At 40.2% G+C, this 27,549-nt stretch overlaps 1 protein-coding gene and 1 non-coding gene across 5 annotated transcripts; both read right to left on the reverse strand.

The window, feature by feature from the left end:
* Nucleotides 1-2,195: 2,195 nt before the first annotated feature.
* ZCCHC8 (zinc finger CCHC-type containing 8) lies at nucleotides 2,196-24,475 on the reverse strand. Of its 4 annotated transcripts, none has more exons than XM_027124916.1 (14): nucleotides 24,181-24,475; nucleotides 22,955-22,997; nucleotides 20,342-20,416; nucleotides 18,670-18,775; nucleotides 17,386-17,460; nucleotides 15,020-15,123; nucleotides 14,834-14,899; nucleotides 14,208-14,268; nucleotides 13,606-13,748; nucleotides 13,174-13,316; nucleotides 10,138-10,259; nucleotides 8,722-8,808; nucleotides 8,336-8,453; nucleotides 2,196-3,053 (listed from the first exon to the last, which is right to left on the reverse strand). In XM_027124916.1, the coding sequence occupies exons 1-14, from the start codon at nucleotides 24,377-24,379 to the stop codon at nucleotides 2,275-2,277; spliced, it is 2,121 nt and encodes a 706-aa protein (XP_026980717.1). In that variant the 5' UTR covers nucleotides 24,380-24,475; the 3' UTR covers nucleotides 2,196-2,274. The 4 variants fall into 4 exon arrangements, with proteins under 4 accessions (XP_026980717.1, XP_026980718.1, XP_026980719.1 ...); XM_027124917.1 differs by having other exon boundaries at nucleotides 22,955-22,992; nucleotides 24,181-24,365; XM_027124918.1 differs by having other exon boundaries at nucleotides 20,342-20,370; nucleotides 24,181-24,206.
* On the reverse strand, nucleotides 19,744-19,878 carry LOC113630100 (small nucleolar RNA SNORA9). Its single transcript, XR_003436820.1, has one exon. It is a non-coding gene; the product is annotated as a small nucleolar RNA SNORA9 (small nucleolar RNA).
* Nucleotides 24,476-27,549: the final 3,074 nt, after the last annotated feature.

Genomic DNA, 27,549 nt, shown 5'->3' on the forward strand with positions numbered 1-27,549 from the left:
CACATGATCAATCTCCTAAGAGGAAACCATCCATTTTCTCCTGCTAGTAGCCAAGCTCCTCTTAAAACAGATTCTATCATTTTCTTCTTTTAACGCCCCAAAGCACATAGAACAACTCAAGTGGGCCCTCAATAAGTAACTGGATAAATAGAGAAATAGGAGACAATGTTTTGAGAAACTAGTGATTTATAGAGCTTTTGACAGAGAGGCAGTTTAACGGTTAAGAGCATGGATATGGGGGTCAGAGTGATCTGGATTTAGGTTCACCAGGTTACTCAGCCACTGTGTGTCTTAGGCATTTCCTCTAAAAATGAAGTTAATGATCCCTACCTAATATGGCGGTTGTGACCATGGGGTAATAAGGCACAAAGAACCTCAACGTGATTGTCTGTGGGACATGCTAGAGAGATAACTGTTAGATTATCTCTGGTGTCATAGGAGACTGCACAATGTGGTGTTTAAGGGGCACTGAAACAACTACTTCTGTGATTTAGGGAACAGTCAAGTCTTTAGTTGGACTGGCCTCTCAACAACCACTTTTTTTTTTTTGGCCGTGTCATGTGGCACGTAGGATATTAGTTCCCCGACCAGGGATCTAACCCACTGGACCGCCAGGGAAATCCCAACAACCACTTCTTAATTGCTGACAAGTCCTTTTGACCTCTCTATGCCGCTGAAGTTTCCTTAGGTTATGTACATAATGTGGTGGTAAGACATTTACCTGACAGAAACGTTGAGTGAGACAATGTACATAAAAGCACTATGTAAACTATTGTAAAAGATCAGTGTTATCATGGACTTCGACTCAGAGAAAAAAGCCAAAAGTATTAAACATTTTATTCAATTTCTAGCACATTCTGTGAGGGCCTTGAAAATAAATTTCTCTCTTTCGTATAATTTTTCTTCCCAGTTAATTTGGTTTCTCAAGTTCCCAAAATGAAAACCGAATCTGAAATGGTTATATTTTGCTCCCTCTGCTGGCCTGTGAGGAGAATAACACTACCTAACAGGAATCATTCAAGATCATCTAAATGTTTATTTTCATGGACTTGAGTATAAAGATGTAATGGCATTCCACATAAAGACAAAAAACATAGTTTCAGCTCTATCTGATATATCTGACAATTAAACACAATTTTTTATGTCTACTTTTTGTTTTTAACAATTATCATAGGATTCAAATCTAGAAAATTATTTTTGTACAAAGGCTAGCTGCCCTCCATTTATCTTTTTCAAAATGATTACTTTAAAAGGTCCTGCTGTTTCTATATTTAAGGCTGAAATCCACCGAAAATACCCAAACTTGTAATTTCTTTATTTCCTTTGCTGCCACTAATTTTTGCAACCACAAAATTTACTTCCAAACTTACAAGGTTGTATATACTTATTTAACTGTGAATCATTTTTTTGTATTCAAAGTCTCAGATTATGTATATGAAAGCTAATTTATTAAACCTTTGTACACAAAGATGAACATACCTGTATAGCAAGCTTATATGAAGAATGAAGTTACAAAAAAGTAAAAGTGTTATTAAAACTGATGCATGTAAATCACTTACAAAAGTACCCGAAATGGGATAAAGCTGCTCATCCCTGATTTTCTCGTTTGGTTCACACGGTTGAAATAGGAACTTTAAATGGTTAGAATTTTTTCTTTTAAAAAGTGATATATTAAACTTACATACAGGATAATTAGCAAAATGTAGAAAGGGAAAACAATGTACAAAAGACAGATAAAAACCATCACTCTTGACAGACACAATCCAAAAATAGTATAAACCTTAACAGACTATCTCTAAACCAGCTCCTACCTACGTCCCACCCCCCACGGTTTTATCAGCAAGAATAAAATATAGTAAACCAGCAAGCTCAGTCTTTCTGTTCTTTAAAAGAGGCCTGACTTCAGACCACAATTAAGCCTTAGATAGACTTTTTTTTTTTTTTTTTTTTTTTTTTTGCGGTATGCGGGCCTCTCTCACTGTTGCGGCCTCTCCCGCTGCGGAGCACAGGCTCTGGACGCGCAGGCCCAGCGGCCAAGGCTCACGGGCCCAGCCGCTCCGCGGCATGTGGGATCTTCCCGGACCGGGACACGAACCCACGTCCCCTGTATCGGCAGGCGGACTCTCAACCGCTGTGCCACCAGGGAAGCCCTAGATAGACTTCTTTTAACATGGGAGGGACAAACAGGAAAATAATTTTACCTGTCCACTTAGTACTAATTACCAGAATGCACAGTTATAATTAAATAGCTCTTGGTGCTATGTCAAAAGCAGTTTATTCAGAAGCCTTCTTGTTTTTTTGCTGGTTTCGGGGCGAGTTCTTTAACAAGTTTCTTATCCTGAGGTACATTCCAGTAGATTCCGCCATGTTCTCGAATTCAAATGGCGTTATTCCGGTTGCAAACTTGCTCATGTCAGGGACAGGGCTATGGATTTTAGTGGCTGTTCCAGGACTGGCGTCCGCCTGAAGGAGCTTCGGGCTGCTGCCTCCATTCTTGACCTCACAGTCTGACTCGACCCTGCCGCTGTCAAGAGCACCTTTAGAGTCTACCTGAGCCGGCTCTTCCTCTTCTTTCTGGCCAGGCAAGGCAGCCTCAGAATCTGGACTCGAGGTTTGTTCAACTTCCGACTTCTCTGTACTGGTGTCTGGTACCTCAGCCTCATCTGACATCTGCTTTTCAGATGTTTTTCCCTCTGGGACAGGGAGGTCAGGTTCATTCGGGCAAGGTGAAGAGGCAACCGAATTCCCGGTTAAAGGTGTGTCAACAGGAACATCAGAATCACTGTTTACGCTCTCGGCCTGCTCGAGGGCCGCCCAGATCCGCCTCTGCTGTTCTTCAAGTTCCTCCAGAGTCAGTGCGTCCTCGTCCATAGTCACAGATGCCGTTCTGGTCTGGGGTGAGTCACTGGGAGTGAGTGGCGGGGTGCCCTTGGGCAGCGGAGGCGTGAAGATGGGTGGAGGGGTGCTCCGGGGGAGCGGAGGAGTGCCAGGGGGCAGCGGGGGCTGAAACTGAAAAGTTTCACTGCTCGGGGACCCGTGCGGGACCTCTGCATCTGAAATGAGGACGTTGAGAAACTTTGAGTCGTCATATAGCATTTATTTGGTTTTACGAACACTTATTATTTGAACTCAGGTGAATCCAGAGGTTCACTGGCCAAAATTACTGGCTTAAGAGGGGCAAACTGGATCCTCAGATACCATGACCATCACTTAATGTCCTCAATCCACCTGAAAAGAACATCTGCAGGGGAAAGGTCGGGGTCTCTGGCGCCGGGAACTTTAACGGAGGGAAAACTTGAACACGGCAGGAAACTGGGCTGGCACTTCAGCTGCCTACACTCCAGAGTGGGTGGAGGCACAAGGATACGAAGTGGAGCTGGCAGGGTGGGAAGGTCCCTGGCTTATCTCCCAATTCTGTACCCTCAGTCTAGTCTGCTCGCCTGAACTGTGCGTTCATGCAGCCAACTGGTCACTGGCCTTCACTACCTGTACGTCCCACAGACACAACAGATCTGACCTGTCCAAAACAGAGGATCTTTCCCTAAAAGTCACACTCTTCCCCTATTTGCTAAGCTCGCTAATAGCACCACCGGTGGCATCTTGCTGAAGTCTCCAAAACTGAAACCTGCTCGTCATCAGACAGTCCTCCCCCTTTCCTTCTGCCCACGCCAGGTCCTTGGCTCTCTGGGGCCCACCCTTTCCTGCAGCCTGTCATAGGCGCTGCGTTATTTGGGGCCACTACCGTTTGTCAGGAATATGAGTCCTTCCTGCCTCTGGACTCTTCTTCCTTATATTCATCCTCCAAACTATCAGTCTTTCTAAAACACAAATCTGGTCCTAATAACACTTCCATCTCATGAGAAACTCTTTAGTGCCTTCCCATCACCTACAGGAAGACATCCGATCTCCTCTGGGCCTTAGAGGCTCTCACAACCAAGAATTTGCCTATTTCCACCATGTCATTTCTTACTGCCTGGTTTAAAAGACTCCGGCTGTCACACTGTTGTTGGACCAGTGTGCCGTGATGCTTCGTGCTTCTGTATTTGCATTTCTCACTGTCTCAAATGCCCTAACCCTTCTCATGGCCCTGGTAAATCTCTGAATCCATCCCTCAAGATGCAGCTCGAAGGCATTCTTGGGAAGAGGCTATGACTTTATCCAGCACGGCTGCTCAGTTTTTCCTTGGTGCCACTATTACAGTTGGTGACCAGCTCTGTGATACTAACCTCTGTATCTATCACTACAGGCCACCACATTTATATTAAAATGATGTTTACACATCTGCAATCCTAGGCGACAGAGAGCCGTAACTAAGGGTAGCAGTTGTGTCTTATTAATCTTCCTGGCCTCGGGGTCTAGCAGAGGAGTCTGAAACACACTATGTGTTTAAAAATTTTGGAAAAGTCAACTGCATAACACAGAATCCTAAAGCCTATGCAAAACCAGCCTGAACTTTATTGTACAGGCAATAAGATCTGTGAGGAGGGTAATACACTGTCACTCAGAGTTTAAGACGTTAACTCAATCAGAAGAGCAAAAAATGGATAAAAAAGCTGAAAGGAAGGATTAAAAAAAAAAAATCAGTTATAAGGGCGCCAAGAGCAATCAGGTGAGAGGAAAAAGCCTGAACGAAGAGGCAATTTCTGAGACAGTGTTTAGATTTCGGTAACTGGCTAGAAACGGAAAGCCACGATTACGGGTGGATGCGGCTGCAGACGAATGGCATCTCTCAGTCTCGGGAGCTGCGAGAGCACGGGTGCTGCCGGCTACAGCAGAGAGCACAGAGGAGCAGCTGGCAGGGAGAAGGGATGGCAAAGCTAGTGAACTACTTGACAACGTATGTATTTTGTGCTTTTAAGAATAAAACATAACTAAACAGTTTAACCCAAGTTTCATTTTGCACAAAATATCACAATAAACACTATTAACATAAGAATGCTAAATGGGAACAGGACGTTCAGGTAGTTATACTTCACAGTTCCCAGCTGAATCACTCTTCCCACAGGTTTGCAATATGGAATCCATTTCACTTATAACACATGATTTGCTAATAAAATTTTCCACAGGAAAATGGCAATTAGACTGACTCACTGTTTCTTCTTCTTGGGAATGAGCTGCCGACAAAAGTCACTCGAATTACTACGCCTTACAGAGTTCCGCCCCTGCAGGGCAGGAAGAAGCTGGTGACAGGGGATTTGCGGTGGTTCTGGGGTGGCAAGGGCCTGCCTTTAGGACCATTTACCAGGGTGTCCATAAACCAACCCAGTTCAGTTAGCAGACCCTCTCGGCCCTTTCACGAAGCAGCCCTATAACTGGCCTCGATAATTTGATCTGTTACTACTCACTGAATGATCACTTAAGTTGTTCAGAACGAGGGTAGGGAAGGGGGTTGCTATTCACCCCCTCAAAGACGACATTCATTGTGCTGAGAGGGAACATGGAAAACAACATGTTTTAACAAACAGAAGGATGGACTGGGGGTGGGAAGACACATGGAGGTCAAGACATGTGGCTCGAGGCCTTGAGCTTTACACGTGGTCAGAGTGTTCTGATCCTGGCACTGGCCCATCTTTTAAGTCTGTGGCTTGGGCAAGAAAGCTCTTGTCACGGGTTCTTTGTCCTCAGCAGGTGAGTGCACGTTATGGTGGCTCCTTTTAGAGGTGCTGCTGTTTCTAAAAAGGCAGAGGCTTACTTAAGCTTCTGCACAGAGGCAGGCACTTGTAAACAAAACCAGTTGCCTCTGCTGATGGCTGCGACCAGAGGAGCCTTTAGCAGGTGGTCTGGGACCTTGAACTACATTTAACAAATGTGTGCGGGCAGGCAGAAGCCTCAGCAGATGGCAGCAGAGGCTCGGAAGCAGGCACAACTGACGAAATAATTCACTTACAGACTGCAGGGAGAGGGGGATCTAGCGAACTAAGGCACAGGCTTCGGGGTAGGGGCCCAGCTGAGTCCTAAGGAAGTGTGGCCGAGGCAGAGACCACATATATAGTGTGGAAAGAAGGCATTTCAGGCCTTTTAGGCACCCAGGGTAAATTATCTTTGTTCTGCAAAGGTTCTGTCTTACAGAGAACTAAAGAGGTTCTAATTAAACTGTTTATCCCAGGGTGAGTTAGGCAAAAACTAGCACTAGATCTTCTGCCCCAAATTCCACTGTGGACTGAGAGCCACGGAAGAAATGTGGAGGCACTAAACTTGGATTCTTTTTTTTTTTTTTTTTTTTTTTTGCAGTACGCGGGCCTCTCACTGTTGCAGCCTCTCCCGCTGAGGAGCACAGGCTCCGGACGTGCAGGCTCAGCGGTCATGGCTCACGGGCCCAGCCGCTCAGCGGCACGTGGGATCCTCCCGCACCAGGGCACAAACCTGTGTCCCCTGCATCGGCAGGTGGACTCTCAACCACTGCGCCACCAGGGAAGCCCCTAAACTTGTATTCTTGAGTCTCACTTCATCACATGGGCTCAGGCTGGCTCTTGATTGGTTAATTATATATGAAAGAGAAAGAAAGAGACAGACAGACAAACAGAGAGAAACTTCCCTTAAGAGGAAGGTTTCCTAGGCCTCAGAAATTCCCTCACAAGAAACAGAAGCAGCAGCTCCCAGCACAGGGCTGAAAGTGCCTGCACGTCGTGTGTGGACCTAGTTATGGACCTGCCACCACCGCAACTTCCCAAACCTCGAGAGGAAGCAACTACATCCCAAAGGGTTCAAAATACCAAGCTCGGTGTCTTTTCCTCAGAGGTACTCTAAGTGCCTAAAACCAAAATTCTCTTCTTATGGGGAAATTTCTTCCAACCTAAGTTCCCAGGTGGTGGAGTCAGATGACTGGCACTAAGAGAGAGAGAGAAACCAAGATTTTTGCCCTTACTCAGAAATCTTGGCTGTGGCCTTTGATAACACTGGGAAGTGCTGGGCTCTGGGAATGTAATTGTCTGGGACAACTGCTTTTGGGTTTGGGGGAATTGCTTGCTTTCAAAATTTCATAGGTGTGTGGCAAAGGCTGTAATTCTGTTTCCCATGAACTCTCTGGCCTTGTTAAATGTGAGACTAGATACTGAAGTAGGGCTGTAGGCGCTAAACGTCCAGGCTGTGAACTTTACTCCAGTATCAAGACTCCTACGGTGAGAACAAGCAGAATCAAAAATTGCGGAAAATGGTTTGGAGGCTTTAATTTTGGACTTTGAAGTTGCTAGTGCAAAATAATTCAATCTGGGGATTTAGGGTGATTTAATCTGCAACCTTTAAATTCTCCCTGGGTGCGGCTTCCCGGCAGTCCAGCGGTTAGGACTCCGTGCTTCCACTGCAGGGGGCACATGTTCAACCTCTGGTCGGGGAACTAAGATCCCGCGTGCCGTGTGGCATGGCCAAAAAAACAAAGTGAAATAAAATCGCCCCGGGAATCTGAAAATGGGTACTCGGGGTGGGGAGGTCTCCATTCAAATTTGAGGCAATTTACATTGCCGGCCTCTTATTACTAGAGCCTCTGTATGCATTTTACCCTAATGTTGCCATTTCATTTCACTTTCAGAACATCCGACATGCTACATGGGACCAGAGTAGAGGGGCGTGGTTTGTGACGGGCAACAGAACAAGGGGTGAGTTTTCATCTTAGGTTCAGAGTGGACTTGGAGTTTATCCAAGTAGCACAAAATTCTGATCCATTCCAGAGCCTTCTGGGGGCAAAATCTAAACTACTCATCAGTAGTCCCAAGGGGAAACCCAAAGGAGTGGTGGTGGGTAGTGGGGTAAGTGGGGACTCAGAAAGGTGGGAGCATGACTGTCCTGATAACTACTGATCTGCTGAAAAGGACCGTCACAACCCTGCTTGACCACAGGTTCCACGGTAAACCCAGAGGGTTCAGAGAACAAAAGGCTGGGGGAGTTATCAGAGGGCAAGGCCTTTGTTCCCTCCTGGGTTTCTGAGAGGACGGACTTTCCTCCTGGTTTCTCTTTCCTGGAGGGAGGAGGAACTTAGTGGATTTATACACTTGGGAAGAGTATCTGAGAAAGCTTGACTTAGCTCTGCCCTTCTTCCTCTCGGGAGCTGCCAAAGGGGAGCATGTTCCACTGCTTGTCTCAAAGCACTGCCCACCAGAGGGCCGGTCCAGGTCCAGAACCACTGGGACTGGGTGGGTAGGTCTGTCTAGCTCAGGTACCCAGTCGGCTGCCCAGCTGGCTCTCACACCAAGCTTTGATCAGCAAGAGTGGAGATGCTCTGATATCCGAGGATAAAAGAAAAGTTAGTGCTCATAAAGAGCTTCCTCTTTCTTATGGAACTCAGGAGCATACAAATTCACCCTACTTTCTAAAGAAATTAAAACCACGGGATGAAACCTACCCGAGTCAAGCTCCATGTCAGCGGGCGAGGCTGCCAGGCTGCCTTCCTTCTTCTGCTTCTTTGGGCTACTAGGCCTGGGCAGAGACGAAGACCTCTTGCTGGTGGACCTCACGCTCGGCTAACGGAGAACCAAACTGAACACAAGTTAGGCGGGTCCACAAAGAATTGAACCCCATCCCTTCACTTAAATATGATGTAGAAAACCAATCTGGAGCTAAGTCCAGGTAACTGGTGAAGGCAGTTACCTTTTTCCTTTGGATTCATCAGAAAACACAGAGTGCTTTATATCCAAAGCGAGAAAAGGCAATAAGATGCCTAATGAGTTACAAAATTCCTCAGATAGACGCGATACATTTTTATAAACCACACTCTGAAAATCTATTTACCGCTTGGAAGTTAGAAGTTAGGTAATTGGCAAACACGTCTTTCTGCTGACATGCCTGCATTGGTATGGAACCAAACATCCTCCATTCCTAATGATGAAAAGAGAAGAGAAAAATAAGTATGTATTTGGAAAACGTCGTGCTTTGAATAGTCTGCTGACAGGAGGTAAGGTGGAGGTCTCAAATTACATTTCTGCTTCATATGTGACTTTTCCTTTTTGGGGAAATTAATGAAAATAATGGAGCATTGAAGGGGAAAAAAAAAACAACTCTGCCTGCAAAATGATCAGGACTGAACACTAAAAGACTACTTGACAAAATCGCTTGGCCCAAAAAGGTTCTACCTACTACAAGAAGAAGTTACAGGCATTAATGACACAGACTCTCATTCGGCCTGGCTGGCTCCCGCCCCACTCCTGACGCACCAGCGCTGTTCACAGGACTGTTAACTGTTCCCTTTTCCTAACTCGCTCACTCATGCTGATTTTTCTATCTTCTGTTCTTTCCCTTTCCAAACTGAGCAATAATCTTTAAGGTTCAACATCACTCGTTTCTCTCTTATGGCCAGTAACACATTCAACAGTGGTTCTCAATAGAAATCACTTTGGGCTCTTGTGAAACCTATAGATTCCAGGGACTAAGTTAAGTCTAAGCGGGGGCAGGGGCGGTACTCAAGAATGTACATTTCTAATGCACACCCCAAGGAGATTCTGATGTGGGCTGGTACTTGGACCCACTTCCAGAGGGACTGATGGTCTGTACATGCAACTCAGCCCTTGATTAATTACACACGTCTTCGTATCTGTTCACTAGACTGTAAGTTCAGACCTTTGGCTGTTTCTCTGAAGCCCAGTCCCTAAGAACACCTAGAATGCATTTTTATTAAAATACCACCACCACCATCACCACTACTATAGTTAGTTGTTAAAGCCTGAAACGTAAGATGAAAGTTGGAAAAGATTAAGTGTAGCAAACCTTTCTTGTATAGGAGAAATTTTACTTTGGGGAGGGGGTGAAGAGGGAAGAGTAGGAAAAAGTTATAGTAATATTTAGATTTATTAAAGGCAGAAATTTACTTCCCAATTAATTCTGTAAAACTTATAACACTGCTTCAAATCATCCCATATTTTAAAAAAATAATCTTTTAATTTTAGAATAGTTTTAGATTTATAGAATCTCACCATTCTATTTTAGCTCCTTTTCTTAGGGCATAAAATTGGAAAAAACTGTGGGTTTTCTTTTTGATGAATTCAAGATTTCACTTAATATTCTAATCAACATAAAGGAAATTAAAAAATTAAACACAAAAGTAACACATTTACTTCTTTATGGAACAGTAATTGCTACATAAGCTAACATTTTGAACAATCTACATAAATAATGTCACATCCCAGAAGAATAAAAAAACAACACACTTACATCTGGAATTCCTCTGGGAGTAGATATATTAAAACCTGGATAGTTTACCAATTTCGAGAGATCGTAAGTGACACTTTTATTTTGTTGTACTTCTCCAGCTTCTGTTTCTCCATCAGCACCATCTATTACAGACCATCAAAAAGCTTAATATTGCTAGATGCCCACATAAATCCCTCTCCAGACCAAAAGCAGACCTGGAAAGTGCTTAGATTCATGACCACAGAATTATTCCGAGAATAGCTTTAATTATAATTTGTCTGAACCATTAGATTAGAATTTTTAAACAACATGGACATATTATTTTGATAAAAATAAACATTTAAAATCTTGGAAACTTTAGTTCTTCCATGAGTTATTTGAAAAGTCTGTTTTGCACTGGTCTTTGATTTGCCTAATCCTCTATTCCAATTCTTTATTTAATAAACATTTATATAATGGTCACTGTGTATGAGCTAGTGTTTTCTTTTCAGATAGTGCTTTAAACAGTTTACAAGTATTCATTTGCTTAATCTTCATAACAACACTAAGAGGTACATACTATTAAAACCACTTTACAGATGAGAATCGTTTTTGAAGGATACTTAGGAACCACTTCATTATTTTGAAAAGTACTAAATAAATCGAACATTTTATTTTGCCTTGTCTATATACCTAAGGAAAACAAATAGTTGATGAGAAGTTTCTCTTTATATAAGTTTTCAGGATAAGAAGCCAAGTAATGAAAGAATAAGAATATAACCAGTATGTCACCCGTCATTAACAGATAGATATAGGCAATGATCACCAATGACTGATTCCACTACAATTCACAGGAAACAGAGGGACAGAGAAACATGATAAAATAACACCATGGGGATGCACCAGCAAAATCTCGAAAACTCAAAAGGACAAAATACAGAGTTTTGTTAAAAACAAGAAAGGGAACTTACAGATTAAAAGAGATTTAAGAGGCTCTCAATGATCTACAATCTTTTGTCCAAAGAATCTCTATTCAAACAAATAAAGAGAGAAAGAGAAAGAGAGAGAGAGAGAGAGAAAACAGAAATGCAAGCACCTACAGAGTGGCAGGAGCAATGATAATTTGAATGTCAGCATGACTTGGGGATATATTAAAAGGCTGTGCTGGGGCTTCCCTGGTGGCACAGTGGTTAAGAATCCACCTGCCAATGCAGGGGACAAGGGTTTGAGCCCTGGTCCGGGAAGATCCCACATGCCGCAGAGCAACTAAGCCCGTGCACCACAACTACTGAGCCTGTGTTCTAGAGTCCGCGAGCCACAACTGCTGAGACCACGAGCCACAACTACTGAAGCCTGTGTGCCTAGAGCCTGTGCTCCGCAACAAGAGAAGCCATCGCAATGAGAAGCCCGCGCACCGCAACAAAGAGTAGCCCCCACTCGCCACAACTAGAGAAAGCCCGCACACAGCAACAAAGACCCAACGCAGCCAAAAATAAAAAAATAAAATTTAAATAAAAAATTTTTAAAAAAGGCTGTGCTAAATATTCTTTGGTACCACTTGAGGTGGGGGGGGTTGGTAAATTTTTTATTTAGCTTTTATTTAATTAATTAATTTATTTATTTTGGCTGTGCTGCGCGGCATGTGGGATCTTAGTTCCCTGACCAGGGATCGAATCTGCACCCACTGCAGTGGAAGTGCAGAGTCTTAACCACTGGACTGCCGGGGAAGTCCCTAGATTTTTTATTTTTAATTACCTAAGTAATATCTAGAAACACTCTCATTTTTTAAAAATGTACACCATTAGAGATAATACTAAAATCTTAAGCCCAATCCTGTTTTCGTTCTCAGGGATAACCACTGTTGAGTTTGCTGTATATTGGTTAGGACTTTAAAAATTTTTATATAAAAAGTTATTTACTATCCACCAGATGCCAGGCACTGTGCTACATGATAAATAAATAGATACAAATTGTGACAGGGCATGAAGAAAACAAACAGGGTGAAGAGATAAAGACTGGCAGAACAGGTGGGTAAACATGGGAGAGACACATCTATTTATTTATTTATTTATTTATTTTTGCGGTGCGCGGGCCTCTCACTGTTGTGGCCTCTCCCGTTGCGGAGCACAGGTTCCGGCCGCGCAGGCTCAGCGGCCATGGCTCACGGGCCCAGCCGTTCCGCGGCATGTGGGATCTTCCCGGACCGGGGCACGAACCCGCGTCCCCTGCATCGGCAGGCGGACTCTCAACCACTGCGCCACCAGGGAAGCCCGGGAGAGATACCTTTAAATAAAGTGGTCAGGGAAGGCCTCTATGAGTCCAAACCCTGAAATCTAGGTGGTTCTTGGTTAAGATCTTTCAAAAATATCTTTTACAAACATAACTCCTCATAGAAAATATAGAGCATTGTTTCATCCGTGTGGGTTTTTTTTTTTAATTTAAGATCAATGATATCATAATATTAAGTCATCCAGAAACTTGCCTTTTAAACTCAGTATTGCACAGGGATTTTGCCACGTTAGCTCCATGGATTTACTCCATTTTTAAAAATACCGCAGGGATTCCACCCCCCAGATCTGCCACGGTTTACTTAGCCATTCTCCTTTAGGGCCTTAATGTTGTTTTTAATTTTTCACTATCATAGTCAATGTTAAAAAGTATCTTTATATACATACATTTCCTTGTGCGCACGTGTGAATGTTTTTCTAGAGGAGGTACCTAAGAGAAGTTCTAGATCATAGGAGGGTTTATTTATTCTAATTTTTATAGGTCTCCTGGCAGAGATGGATATATTTCTGTTGCCATTACTGAGAAAGGCAAGAGCTTATGAGGTCTAGCTGGAGAACCAATACCTTGCTAGGTAGTCACTGGGCAAGTCCAGATAACCATCTGATAACTCTCACTGAAGTTTTAGCTCCTTCCTTGTAAAACAAGGGAAACACCATCAAGATATTTTTTAGTTAACTCAGCACACACTAAATAAGCCAGCCATTCCCACCCTATTTTACTGTGATTCTTTAATTAAAAAAGAAAAAGATAGAACACTTAAGCTGACTTATCTAACTGAACATACTATACCTTTTCCATCATAGAGTGCAAGCCCTGAGGTCTCTAGTTCGGCCTCTTTGAGCCAGCCTGGTGGGTATCCTAGCTGGCGCATTCGATATATAAAAGGTGGAAGACTCTTGTCCGTCACACCCAGCGCATCCTGAAGTTCCTCACTGAGTAAAAATAAAAGAGGAAGAAAAAGACTGTATTCTTGTTTGGATGAAAATACATACTGGTCTGATATTTTAAAACTCTTCTGTGTCTTATATTACACGCCGGTGGCACGGTGCCTATCAAACACATAGTTAAAATTCTGATAAATCTTTTTGGATTAACTGATGTGCATTATAGAGAGCCTTGCTAGAGAACACGTATATCTTGATTATTACCCTGAAGATCCACAGAACGTTCCAAACAGTGGGGAAGCGGAAATGACATTCTATGGTAAAATGACAGAGGTACCTGATAACTCCTGGCTTGAATCGTCCAAATCTTTCTTCTACTTCTTCTGCATGGTATCGCTGCTGAAAATTCTGACTGCTTGTCTCACCACAGGCATCCATATACTCTTTTCTCTTCTCACTTATTCGAGCAGCATTCCGAGGCTAAATCGTAATGTGTTCGGAAAGAATGGTATCGAGCAGTTTAGAAATATTTCAGAAATTGAATAGATATAAGCACTTTTTCTAGGTCAAGCACACAGATTATTTCAGTTTTAATGCATAAGGGACAGGTATAAAAGAGTGGATACTTTAGGAAAATAAGCAAAGAAGAGAAGCAGTCCCTTAGGTACTATCATAACATAAAATAAAGTTCTGAAAATAAGTTGTCTAAAAATGAACCCTCATAATGTTTTATTCATCTCAAATACAGAGTACTGTAATAAATTATTATTTTTTTTAAATCTAATATCTTTAAAACTTACGTATAAATTTGGAAAGATTTCAAAATCAAGGACTATGGGAAAGACAGGAAGTTTCTTCACATCACACAATGCCACAGATGTATTGAAAACATTAGAAAGCTCTGGTTCAAAGATTTTTTTTTATATGAGAAAAATTTACCATTGGGCAATCTTTCATTTGATGCTCTTCAGAACCACAATTGAAACAGTGAGGCTTTGGCCTATTTGGTCAAAAAACAAAGATTTTCATAATGTAAATAGAAATATAAAAGCAAATCAACAAAATTCTGTATGACAGCAACGTGTATCAGAGACAAGAAAGCATGTAGATCGCCAATTATTATCTGCAAAAATGAGTACACTTTCACTTCTTGTGCTTAGTGATTTAAACAAACAGTACTTCTGACCAAGTCTTTTAACCAAGAACCCTTGTGTTCCCGACTGATCTGTTACCTCTGAGTTTTGTCAGTGGCTAATAATAGAAGAACCAAGGCAAACAGATTATCATATTTTCCTTTAGGTAACTTGGAAAGGGGTAGATGGTTATAAGACAGCAATCAAACTGACAGCAGTAATTATACCTTTCCACCCACCCAGGCACATCAGGAGTGAACCAATGAATATATAACTGACTTAAACATTTAACATGTCTATATATTGAAATTCTAGTTTAATCTGTTTATTTATCGTAAGCTAGCAATAAAGAATATTAACTTTTCAAGCTAAAAGAGTTCATGGTTTTGGTTAAAAAAGAAGAAGAAAACAAAAGCAACTCCCCACACAAACCTTTTTGCCTTTACTTGTATTTCTTGCCCTTCTAGAGAAACAATGTGGCTGAAGACTTGCTGGTACCTTTAGTGAGTTTTATTAAGGAATAGTTATCATAGTCTGCAAAATTTGGTTTTTTTTTTTTTTTTAAAGGTGAACTTAATGGCAAGATGCATAAAGATCTTCATTCACTATGTAGGATACTTGGGTATTTCCCATCCTTCCGTAAGCTGAGGGTTTTCATTTAGTAGCGGTTGCCCCAATTTATCAAGGCAAAAATTAGTAAAATACAGGACACTTCCTACAACCTGCAGAAAACAAGTCAAAAAATATTGCTATTTAAGCAGAAAAAAAAAGACATTAAATAATGTAAGACTATGATTAATTGTTTTAACAATTTATTTCTAGATGAAATTATTAGAAATAATAATCAACTCCCTAGTTAAAGGAGCCACATTCTGATGTGTAAGTAAGATCTCCATCACTGAATTCCCCTCTGTTGCCTAGATCACTGAATTTTTCCTGTTGGATCACTACTATCAGTTGCACTTTCTCCAGACTTAAAAAAGAAAAACTTTTCAACAACTCTTATATTCCCTCCAATTTCCCATTTCTTTGCTTCCTTTTGCAGCAAGATCCTCAGACAGTTGTCTATATCTATATAGTCATTGTTTCCACTTCCTTTCCTCTCAATCACTCTTTTCCTTTCCTTCCAATTTTTGGGAACAATTTCCTACAGAAAAGTTGAAAAAAATGGTACAAGGAACACCCATGTACCCTCCAACTAGATTCAACAATTGTTAACTGACATTTTTGTGTGCACATCTCTACACACACACACACACACACACACACACTTTTTACTGAGCCATTTTTAAAAAGTAAGTCGACACCACTATCATCTTAGTCTAAGTCACTATTTTCTCCAGCTCGAGATTAATACAATAACTTCCTTCCCAGGTTCTAGCTTCCACACATAACCAGCTACAGACTCTATTCATGACACTGCACCCCTAAATACTTCAGTATGAGCTTTCTAAGAATAAGAACATTCTACAAATCACAATACCACTGTCATGCTTAAGAAAATTACTAACACCTTAAAGTCATCTATATCCAATCTATTTTCAGTTTTCCACAATTTTAAAGACATGGGGGTGCTGGGATGATGAAGAGCCCACAGATCTTACTGAAAAGATTTACAAGGTATGTACACATCTCTACAAATGTGATAAAGGCTGATATTTGCAAAGGTATCGTTTTAGATCACCCTATAAATGTCAAGTGGAAGAACTAGGACCAGTGATTGGATTGAGTACAAGAAGCACATTTCAGCCCAACTTTTAGAGTGTAAAAATCTATCACAGGTGTGAAGAATGAAGTGGTTTGTCTCATTTTTTAAAAAAGTGAATTCCAAGTTACTGGAAAGACTCAAAAAAAGAGCAAACTGCTCTAAGGACACTTTAAAGAAAGATTCCTGAATTTGAATTAGATAACTTCATTTCCCTTTTAAATTCTAAGGTTCTGGGATTTAAAGTGGCACCTTTAAATGGAAATGGGGATTCTGCACTTATTAATTTAGTCTAAATAGTGGTACATCAATGGGACACAATACTCCATGAACATGAAAACTAGTCTTCCTTTAATGGAATCCAGGATTACATCATCTTCTTTAAAAATTTTTAAGTTGCAAAATCACACCACTACACTGCACTGACACTGCTGAATTTTGCATAGGTACTGAAAGGGCTAAATGTAGGTTCATCCCTGTAAATCGTCTTCTGTTTTTCACCCACTATTGTAGTCTGTCCACATTTAACACTTCCTATCTGCCACCTGTTATATTAGCTATATATCCCTCTCAGCTTCACCCATCTCTAAGGTCCATAAGCATGCTTTCTATATCTTCATCCAAGTTCTTAAAAATGAGTAGAGGTGGGAGAGAGGGATGAATAGGTGGAATAAAGAGAATTTTTAGGGCAGTGAAACTACTCTGTATGACAGTCTCATGGTAGATGCATATCATTATAAATTTGTGCGAATTCACAGAATGTACACCACCAAGAATGAACCTTAATGTAAACCATGGACTCTGGGTGATAATGATGTGTCAATGTAGGTTCATCAATTGTAACAAATGTACCACCTGGTAGGGGCTGTGGATAGTGGGGGAGGCTATGAATGTCTGGGGGCAGAGGATACATGGCAAATCTCCGTACCTTCCACTCCATTTTTCAGTGAACATAAAACTGCTCTAAAAAAAACCAATCTATCAAAAAAAGAAAAAGAAAGAAAGGAAAGAAGATGAACAGAGAGGATAGTCAAGAGAAAAATAAAGTCCTCCAAAGTATATATATTGTGCCCCCAGGCCACAATGAAATAGTTATTAAAAAGCAAACTATGGTATTTAGAGGCTGAAGCCTACACTGTTGTTTACAACAAATTTAATGAAAGAATGTGTGATCGTCTGACGACATACGCCTATACCACTTTATCATTTAAATGTCACCCAATGGACATAGGATAGGAAACACATCTGCAGAATTCAAAACTTAAATGTCCAAACTTACACTAAAAGCTTCCTTATTGTTAACAGCACTGGATTCTTCTACTTTATGGTCCTCTTCTAGCATAACACTGGAAGGCTAACACAAAGAGAGACACATGTTACAAAAGGTAACCAATTTTTAACAACTTTCAATTTCAAGTATTAGCCATCTGAACACACTTTATTTTCTAATATATACCATTAAGGTATATAAAATTTTGAATTCATTGTTGTCATAATTAGGGTGAGTTGAGAAGTTAAGCTAGGTAGGAATGTTTATGAAAGAAATCTCCCAAGTGGGAAAGTTAAAAAGATATATAAAAGATAGTATCTTCTGGAATATTAACATACACTATGACTTTTTAAAAATTATTTTTACACTATGACTTTTGTGTTAACAAATATTAATTATGGAACTTTCAACACTTAAACTGACAAGACAGACTTTACCTTGAAATCAGATAATCAAAGATTAAAATAATATATAATTTGATATTACTGGTCAATACTGTATTACAACCCTTACAGACCTCAAGCCACTACAAAATTCTGAAGTGTTTCCTGAATCAAATATTAAATAATATTCAATATGTTTTGGGTATTTTTTTTCAGTATGGTTTTTATTGTTAAATGTATTTTGTTCCGTGAATCTTTAAAAATTATATCTGATAGGTGAAAACTAAAGGTGATAAACAAAAAATTTAATTAATTAGAATACTCCATTCTCCAACCTCTGAGGATAAACAGCTAAAGATCCTTATTTGAGAGACCTACTTACCTTAATTTTAATTAAAAAAAAAAAGCCCAGAAATCATAATTCTGATTTTCTTAAGGTAAACTCATGCCCTAATATTCAGAGTGGAATCTCTCAGATTTCTTTGGGCATGCTGTTGATTTTTAAAACAAGTAGAAGGGAAAGAAAGGATGGCATATGAACCTGTTCATTTTAGATAAAAAGAATCCATCTTTTATAAACCCCAGAAACAGAGATTTTTTTTTCTGACCTAAAATTAATTTTCTGCCCCAAACCACGTGTCCAAGTCAGGGAATGGAAAATAAAAAGGCTTCAGTCTTGAGTGCAGCCAGGTGTGAATATGACTCCCTGAGAAAAGCACCCATGATCCAAAAGAAAACCCTGTGGCTGCGCTGGTCAGACTGTGGAGAAGGAAGCCCGGCTGCAGGATGGGAGGTGAAGAGTCAATCTCAACAGTCATTCTGGTTTTGATTCAAGAGGATCCCTGGAGCCTAACAACTGGCAGTGAAAAGCATAACCTACTAATCTTAAAGTCTCTTAAGTTTGAAATACCTGGGGCAAAAGATTAAAGGAAGTCTTTTCCACATCATTTTTCTGTTGTTCCTCAAATCTTTTTACTAAATTTGATACAAATTCCTCTATTTCTTGATGATATTGCCTGCATAAAGAGGACAAAATGGTCAGAACCCAGACAGAGTAAAACATTGACTTGATTGAGTTTTATGCATTTTTAGAAGATGTCATGTGTAAATTTTGTTATTTTGTTTTTCAGAGTTTATCAAATCGCTGACTCTTTGTAACACTCAGGAATCTATTCCTTAGGAAAAATATATACATTGTTGTCAAGTTAATAAAATGATTACAATAACCTAACACAGTGCCTAGGCTGTAACAGCTGGCAAATACTATGCAAAGACTAAATGGATTTTATTTATAAATTTTACATACTTAATTTTTGAATATATAGTAAATGGTTCAAAATTTAAAAGAACTAAAAGGGTGAGTTACATAATGAAAAGCTCCCTTCCTACCCTGTCTCTCAGCCCCTTATTTCTGCAACACAGAGATAATCAGTGCATTCAGCTATCCCACATCCTCCTCCCAGACACCCTCTCTGCACATATAAGGAAACACCTATGTAAATATTACACTGGAGAAAAAAAGACCAAAATGCAATGCAAGAAAAACGACTGAGGTCTATTTTCCCCAGCTTTCCAGGTCAAGAACCACGTTCATCAAATATTCTTCAGTGCTCGGTTCAGGAGGGGCCAAAAGAACCAACCTCCTCTTTACAGACTTGATCCATCAGGTCCCGTTAGCTCTGACATTGTAAGATTTCTGCAGGCACAACGCCAGATGAGCAGTGCAGACATTAAGACTGCCAAGGGCTTGAGTTAGAGGCCGATTCGGACGGTGACAGCGGTGCTGGAGCCCCGCGTGCCCAGCACCGTGCTGCTCCTGTGCTCACCACAGGCTGCTCCACCCTCCCAGAGCCTCAGGTTCTGCTTCTGCTGAGCTGAAGTAGCCAACGGACCTGCCACACAGGTAACACCCTATGTATGGTCCCTTTACCTTGCCCGGCGCCTAAGATAACAATATGATTAAGTGACACCGAAGGGGGCAAGCAGGTGTCTGAAATGTCTATGACCATGCTCTGAGGAAGGGACAGGCCAAGGCCTCAAACCATGTCAGAATATTCTAGCAAGCACTGCAGGAATGCACTGAGTCATCCTAGACCCAAGCATGCTGGAAGGCTTGCAAAGGTCTAGTTTTGCTATTAAAAAGAAAAAAAAAAGCACGTGGGTAAGCTTTGAAGATAGCCAACAGGGAAAACTTAGTTCCCTGACTGTGGCAGAGAAATGGTTAAGATTATTTATGGTGGTAGCGGTAACTTTTATTTGAGGCTATTTATTGGGCTCTTACAGGTGCTCATTTAGCTACTTAAGAGGTAGTTACTATTAGTGTCCTGTTTTCCAGTGATGAAACTGATATGCAGAGAGGGTCAGTGACCTGTCCAGGTTCACAGATATAGAACGTAGAGGAGTCCAGCTTCAAATTCAGGTTTATATGACCCTAATGTCCTCACTTTTATCATGATTCCATAAATTTCAAGTAAAAGAATAAAGATGGTATATAAAGTAAAAATGAGAACAGCGTATTTATAGAAGACATTGTATCATAAATACATCAGCTCATAATATTTAGGAAAGGGAAAATTACTTACTTTGAAATAACATTGTTCATAAATAGAATCTGAAATAAAGGTCCATCTAATTTAGTATTGTTCACCAATATTCCACTAAAACAGAAGTTAAAACATATTCTTAGAAGACATTAAAGTAAAACTTGCATATGTATATATAAACACTGACTCTTTATAATTCTTAAGTACCAAAGATCATAGAATATTTTACAAATAAGATCAAGAACCACAAAGAACTCCAGTTTTTCCCACTTTAACAGTCTTTAGGGGTATCTTTTACATTACATATTTTTAAAAATATTTCATAAAAAAATTAAAAACTGGGCTTCCCTGGTGGCGCAGTGGTTGAGAGTCCGCCTGCCGATGCAGGGGACACGGGTTCGTGCCCTGGTCCGGGAAGATCCCACATGCCGCGGAGCGGCTGCGCCCATGAGCCATGGCCGCTGAGCCTGTGCGTCCGGAGCCTGTTGCTCCGCAATGGGAGAGGCCGCAGCGGTCAGAGGCCCACGTACCGCAAAAAAAAAAAAAATTAAAAGCTACAGTTAATCTTTCAACCGAAAACCTTCTTTACCCAATGGCTGTTTGTTTACAAATTGAGGGGAGGGAGGAATTGAATAAAGCAGGTTACAAGAATATATTGCTGAAAGAATCAGTGAATTTGGCTTGGAAATATATGGGAAATTGAAACACTATAAATAAATGGGTAGACTCTTTCTGGAGGGCAGAGCACACTGCACTAAGTAGCTCAAATCCAAAATTTTAAAGTAGAGATGTAAAAAGTATCTCATTCCTGAATTTGACTTTCAAATACTGCAAAAAACAGAACTAGACTGCAGCCTGGAAATCTGCTATATATCCCTTTGGTAACCTGGGAGCAGCTGAATCTGATTCCTCCACACCTGCCTCAAATCCTTCTACCTGTACAGCACGTGAAACAAATCAATCTGTATGTGGAATTGCCCACATCAAGTAGAGAAATAAAATTAAATATGAAGACACCCAGAAACTTGCTTCAATTTGCACAAACTTCAGTTTTAAAAAATACATCATGTTTCTAAAAACTACATGCAATTGCATGACCCTTGACTGGAGTTCAGTTTGAGAAATCAGCAATAAAGACATTCAATTGGGGAAATCTGAATCTGGTTGGGAATGTTATTAAGGAAATCGTGCCAGTTATTAGGCGTGATCATGGTGTTGTGGTAACATGAAAGTCTTTAGAAAAAAAAATACATGCTGAAATATCTGGGGTAAAATATGTATATGGAATTAGAAGAAGGAAATATGGCAAAATATTGTTAAATCTAAGTGATGAAAATATGGGTATTAACTGTACTATTCTTTCCACTTTCTGTACGTTTGAAAAATTTCATCATATAAAGAAAAAACAGAAAAAAAAAAAAAAACGCCCCACAATGTTTACTGGATAAAAAGAAGAGACACTTCTGATCATGAAAGTTCCAAAAATAAGGGTTAAATCAAGAGATGTGGGGTACAGTTTTATCTAAATAATTTTATTTTTTTCTTCCTTGGTGTTCTGTAGAAAGCTTTGTCAGCCTGACAATGTGGAGGGCACCAATTAAAAAAAAATACATATATATATTTTCCTTTTTCAGGATACTAATGCTTGCTTCTTATAAACTGGCAAAGCCTATGATGCTGTAATCATTTGAATTCAGGTGATTATAACCCCCTTATAAATAAATATTTAATGTTTAAATGAACAACTCTATTACAAAGCATATGCTTGTCTAAATATTTTTACATATATAAAAATTGTGATTTTTTTTAAGAATCCTAGTTACATTCAATATGTTTACTACCTAACCAAAAAATAAGTGTAGATCTACAAAGTGTGCTCACATAGAGGAAGGAAAGTAGGGCATAGAGAAGTTATTCTTACATATTCTGAAATATGTCTAAATTCTAAATATGTTAAATTCTAAAATTTTAAAGTTTTAGTCACCAGTGTAGCCAGTTAATTCAGCTGGTACCAGGGACAAAAAATTCCACGTGAAACTGCATCAGTGTACCCCATATTCTGAAAGCCTTAACATACCATTCCGTGTAATAAATTTGTACTTTAGGAAATATTTTAATTTAGTGACTACTGAGTAAATTTAATTACAAAATATCAACATTTAATCTTCTATTAAAATCAGATGCCTGAATGCAAATTTACTCACTGTACTTTTTTCAAAAGCAACTACCATCTCTTCTTCTAAAATGCTGCATCTTGCATTATTTCTATTTATGAACACATTTTAATTGTATAAATAAATCTTCAGCTAGATTAATACCGTAATCTGAATTCTAACTTACCAGAAATGTTCGCTGAATAGCAACAGCTAGGTTGATAACTTGCCTGTTCTGAACATTAAGTCAAAAACTTCTGAATTGTCTTTCACACGTATTTTCACCCAATAAGTCAGTTTTCAAAGTTTAATACAGTTGTGAGAATTCAAATTTTACACTCACAAATTAAAAATAAAGGATCATTACTATGATTTCTTGAGTACAAAATGGTACAAAAATTCTAAACACCCTTTTTGCAAAAAAAAAACACCTGTGATTAAATATTAATGTCAGGATAAAAAATAAAGGACATTATGGTGCAAATTCAAGATCTCATACCTTGGTCGAGTCAGAATGTTCAATTTTCTTTTAAGTTCTTGATGTTATTACTTGTTAAGGAATATAAGCCCTCATTAAATAGAAATACAAAGATCATAAAATTCAACTACTAACCTCACTTTTGGTGTCACTGTTATAAACATATGTTATAAACGTTAAAAGACAAATATTTTGAGGATGACACACTTACTGACCTCCTGTTTTGTTGCAGGGCTAGGTATGTGGATCTAAAAACTAAAATAGAGTTTTCATCCCTTCCAACACGGTATTTCTAAGGCAGGGGCACGTAGTTCAAAGAGACTAACAGACTAAACCAAAAATGTTATGCAGTGTAACAGACTGTTAAGACCTGAAGAATCTAGGATGGAATCTATGAATGTTCACTGTAAAATCCTTTCAACTTTTCTGTATTTTGAAATTTTTCATAATAAAGTGTCGAGGAAAACGGCATTATGAAAAAATGACTTCGAAAACCTTAAAAGATGATTTACCAACCACTTTCAGGGGTTTTTACACTAGAAAAACTACCTGAGCCAAAATTACTTGCATGTATATTACAAACAAAAAAATACCAAAAATTCTCTAAGAATGGAAATAAACATAGTAACACTTCTTGCTAGAAAGGTTGTAAACATGTAACTAAAGGCAAACGGAAACTTAGTTGAGCGTTTTCCCTAGGGGTTTGCAATGGCCCTTAACCACGGAAGCTACTTCAAAGTGGAAGAACTTTAAAATGAATCCCCGAAGTTAATCAAGCAATTAACCATTTCTCTCTGCATGCCTCGACTCCTTAACGCCCCCAACTGCCCATCCTAGCACCACTAACTTTTGCCCCGCCCTAAAGACACATCTGCGCCTAGGTCTAAGCATCCGGTATCTCCTAACATAACTACAGCCTGACTGCAACAACTTTAGCTTGGCTCCAAAAAAGGAGATCTGACAGTGACTCCAAATAGGGGAAGAGAAGTGAAGAGTCTACAACTGAACAGCTGAAAGAGTCCGGAATAACGCTAAAAACCTGCCCCAGATTGTGGGGCGGGAGGAGTGAATAAGGTCCAGGATACGGATCCCAGAAGGGGAGATGTCTGCGCCGAGGCCTCGGGGACGGCTTATGCAACCCGAACCCGCGATTCTCACTCAGCCTCGTGGAATTTCCGCCCGCACCCTCCCGGGGACGGCACACACCACACTCCCCAGTGACAGGGCCCAGCGAGCGGGAAGGATATTCTCGGCGCGGAGCTGCTCGATGGTTTCCTCGTACTGCCGAAGCCGCTCCCGCAGCTCTGCGTCGCCGACCCCATTCTCGTCCTCCTCGTCTCCGTCGTCGTCCTTGAAGAGGGTGTGAACTGGTTTCGGAGTCGACTCCTCTAGGTGGTCAAACGCCTCGAACAGCTCTAGGTCGCCAAAATCCACCTCCGCCGCCATTTTGGGCTATGGGAAAGATACGAGAAGAGGCGGAGCTGGCCCCCCCCCCCCGGTCGAAGGCAAAGGTTGTTGGGCGGCACCGCTCTCTAGGGCTCCGGCCGCCCTAAGCCACCCAGTACGGTTTCCTCCAAACGTAGGCCGCTGAAGCTGCATAATAGGCGGGCCAGTCCTGTGAGACTACAACTCCCAGAATGCAGTGGTGTCTCTCATACCCACTTCTGAGGTTGCTCGGGAGCAAGGCATGCTGGATATGGGTTTCTAATCGACTGTTAACTCATTGTTTGCATTGCATACTGGGATTGGTCCTTTTTAACGTGAAGAAAGCCAAACTACATGAGAACGTGTTACAACAATATGAGTTGTCTCTTACGCATTTAAGGCTGCAAAAAATCAGAGCACGATGTACGGCTTATCACAGATCCTGGTGAATAAGGAACTCCAGTTTTGCCACTGACTACCGTTGTGATCTTGGAGAAGCTACTTCAGTTTACTGGGCTTGTTTCACTTTGTCATGAAGAACTAGCTTGACCTTAGATTATTTGACTTGTCTGTTGCAGCTTTTGGTGATTTCTCTCCTTCAATCACTCATTCAGTAACATTTATTTACCGAGTTCTATGTGCCAGGCACTGTCATAGGAGCTGAGGGTGTAAGAGTGAGCAAACTAGAGAAGTTCCTGCTTTCATAAAGGGTACAGGCTAGCAAAAGAAAGAAACAAAAAATAAACATACATGTTCCCGCTCTTGGGTCAAAGTGGATGTTGATGGGTATTCATCATATTAATAGATAGATATGTGAAATAAAAACAGGAATGGATATGTAAAAAATTTGACATTTCTGTGGGAGTCAGTGGATCGAAGAACTGAGGTTTGAACTGAATTATGAAGTGTTAGGAGGGCAAAGTTGGTGGTCAGTATGGGGGGTGGAATTAAGAGTCCTAGTCTGAAGAAATGGCGTGTAGAACGAAAAGGCAGAGTGGAGCAAAATGAGGCTGGAACATTAGGCAAGTACTCGCCACATTAGGGACATTGTCTCCACCCCCAAATTGGCAAGTCATTTCAACATTTTAAACAAGTGGTGGGTCTATGACCCACAAATTTTCATTTTGGTAAGATGGTCCTGATGGCATGATAGGAAAAGGACTGGCGATGGAGCAAACGTAGAATTCCAAATCTAGTAGACTGATTTTTGTAATAAGATCAACAAATGTTAGCTTGGATTAGGGTAGAGGCAATAGTGCTGAAGAATTGATATTTAATAGAGAATATTTAAAAGATAAAATTAAAGCAACAGCGATAACTGAAGGGTTGTATATAGGGAATGAGAGAAAAGGGTGGTGAATTATTTGCCAGGATTCTGACTTAAGAAACTGGTTAAATAAGTGATCATTTGAGATAGAGAAAAAAATCATTTGATGTTGACCAGGTTTGGGAGTAAAGGGTGAGTTCCATTTTGGCTATGTGGTACCTTGAGGCAATTTTATCCTTATAAACAATTTTATCCTTATATAACTCTAGTTAGGTAAGTAACTAGACTAGTGGAAGAAATTTTTGAAGCACTAGTATATTGAAGGTAAAATTTTCGGGCTCAGTGGAGGTGTATATTACACAGACATTTGGCTAAGCTCCAAAGAGGATTGAACTAAAGATTAGCATTTGGCTGGTTCAAATTTTTATGGAAAGTAAATACAAAGATGATAGAGAATGAGACTGCATAGTGAAGAACAGAGTGGGAAGGAAGTCTAGGACTGAGCCCTAGAGGGCTGGGATTTAGGAAGAGACAACTACAGAAACTGATGCACAGGCAGTGGGAGAACTAGGAGAGGGCCCCCGCGAAATTATATTTAAGTATATACTTAAATCATCTTTTGGCCATGAAATTAACTTGGAATGATATATAATACAACTTAATTTCTGCTTCTACCTCCTTCTACCAACCTACTATAGTATTTAAGTTTTCTAATTTAATCACAATCAATGATCACCCAAATTGGAAACATCATCTTTGAATTTTCTTATCCTCCAAGCCAGTTGCTCTCACAAAGCTCATCAAAACCTTGCCTCAAATAGTGTGGTCTTCTTGTCTTACTACCATGTCTTGAAAGAATCTCCTGGACAGCAACTTATGTTCCCGTCGCATACAAGAGTAAAGCCCAAAACATCCATCGTGGAGTACCAGGCTTTGGACACGGAAAGCACAGTTAACAGCCAGAAAAAAGGGGAAAAGAAGTTTAAGCGTATAAACGCTTCCCTACAAACTCATTTCAAATTGAGCCAAGCAGTTAACTGTCCCCCACCCCCAGGATTCCAATAATTGCTTCGTAAAATTTAATTATGCAAATTGCAATTACCTATATGCCTCCCTCTAAATCTGCATTGTCCAGGATGGTTTCCCCTGGCTGTATATAGCTATTAATAACTTTAAATATGACTGGTCCCAATTGGGATGTTAAAATACCCCCCGGATTTCAAAAACAAGCATGCAAGAATGTAAAATCTCTACTAAGAATACTGATTACCTAACTCAATTATTTTAGACATACTAAATGAATCAAAATTAGTTTCCTGTTTAAAATTAGCTATAAAAATTCTTTAAATTACTAAATGAGTACAGGACGGACCATATCATTCATCGTGTATGGCCAGCTCCTAAAATACCATAGAAAAACACAGAAGCAGTTCAATGTGTGCTTTTCATATCCACACTGCATTACAGGCCCCCAATCATTCTTTTTTCCCCCCACAAACACTCTTAATGAAACAGATTTCAGAAGGTACAGCTCACCAGGAAAATGTGAATTTGGGATCACTCCAAAGTGAAAATCCATGGTGTTATTTCCCCAGAAACTTGACTTTGTCACTGAAGCATGAAGAGCCATCTCTCCCCAAAATAATTGTGCTCTGGGAAAACCAAACATTTACCAAAACACATTAAGCAGTCTTCCCTTGTGCTACTACATTGTGGAGATGTTTTTCAAAGGATTTTTCCAGTGAAAGCTAAAAATTATGAATTTGTTGTAATGAAAGCAAATGAAGTACAAGTTCTGTAGTCCCCTCCTTCCACCAGAACTATGCCCTAAATTTAATCAATTTAGTGACAAAGTTGTTTTCTGTTTTAGTACTTCAGGTTAGACAATTCAAAAGGGATAATGAGGAAAGGGCATACAAAGAAC

Source organism: Aethalodelphis obliquidens, unplaced genomic scaffold, assembly GCF_003676395.1.
Source record: "Aethalodelphis obliquidens isolate GAN/ISIS:26980383/991018 unplaced genomic scaffold, ASM367639v1 scaffold28, whole genome shotgun sequence".
In the NCBI taxonomy this organism is placed as follows: domain Eukaryota; kingdom Metazoa; phylum Chordata; class Mammalia; order Artiodactyla; family Delphinidae; genus Aethalodelphis; species Aethalodelphis obliquidens.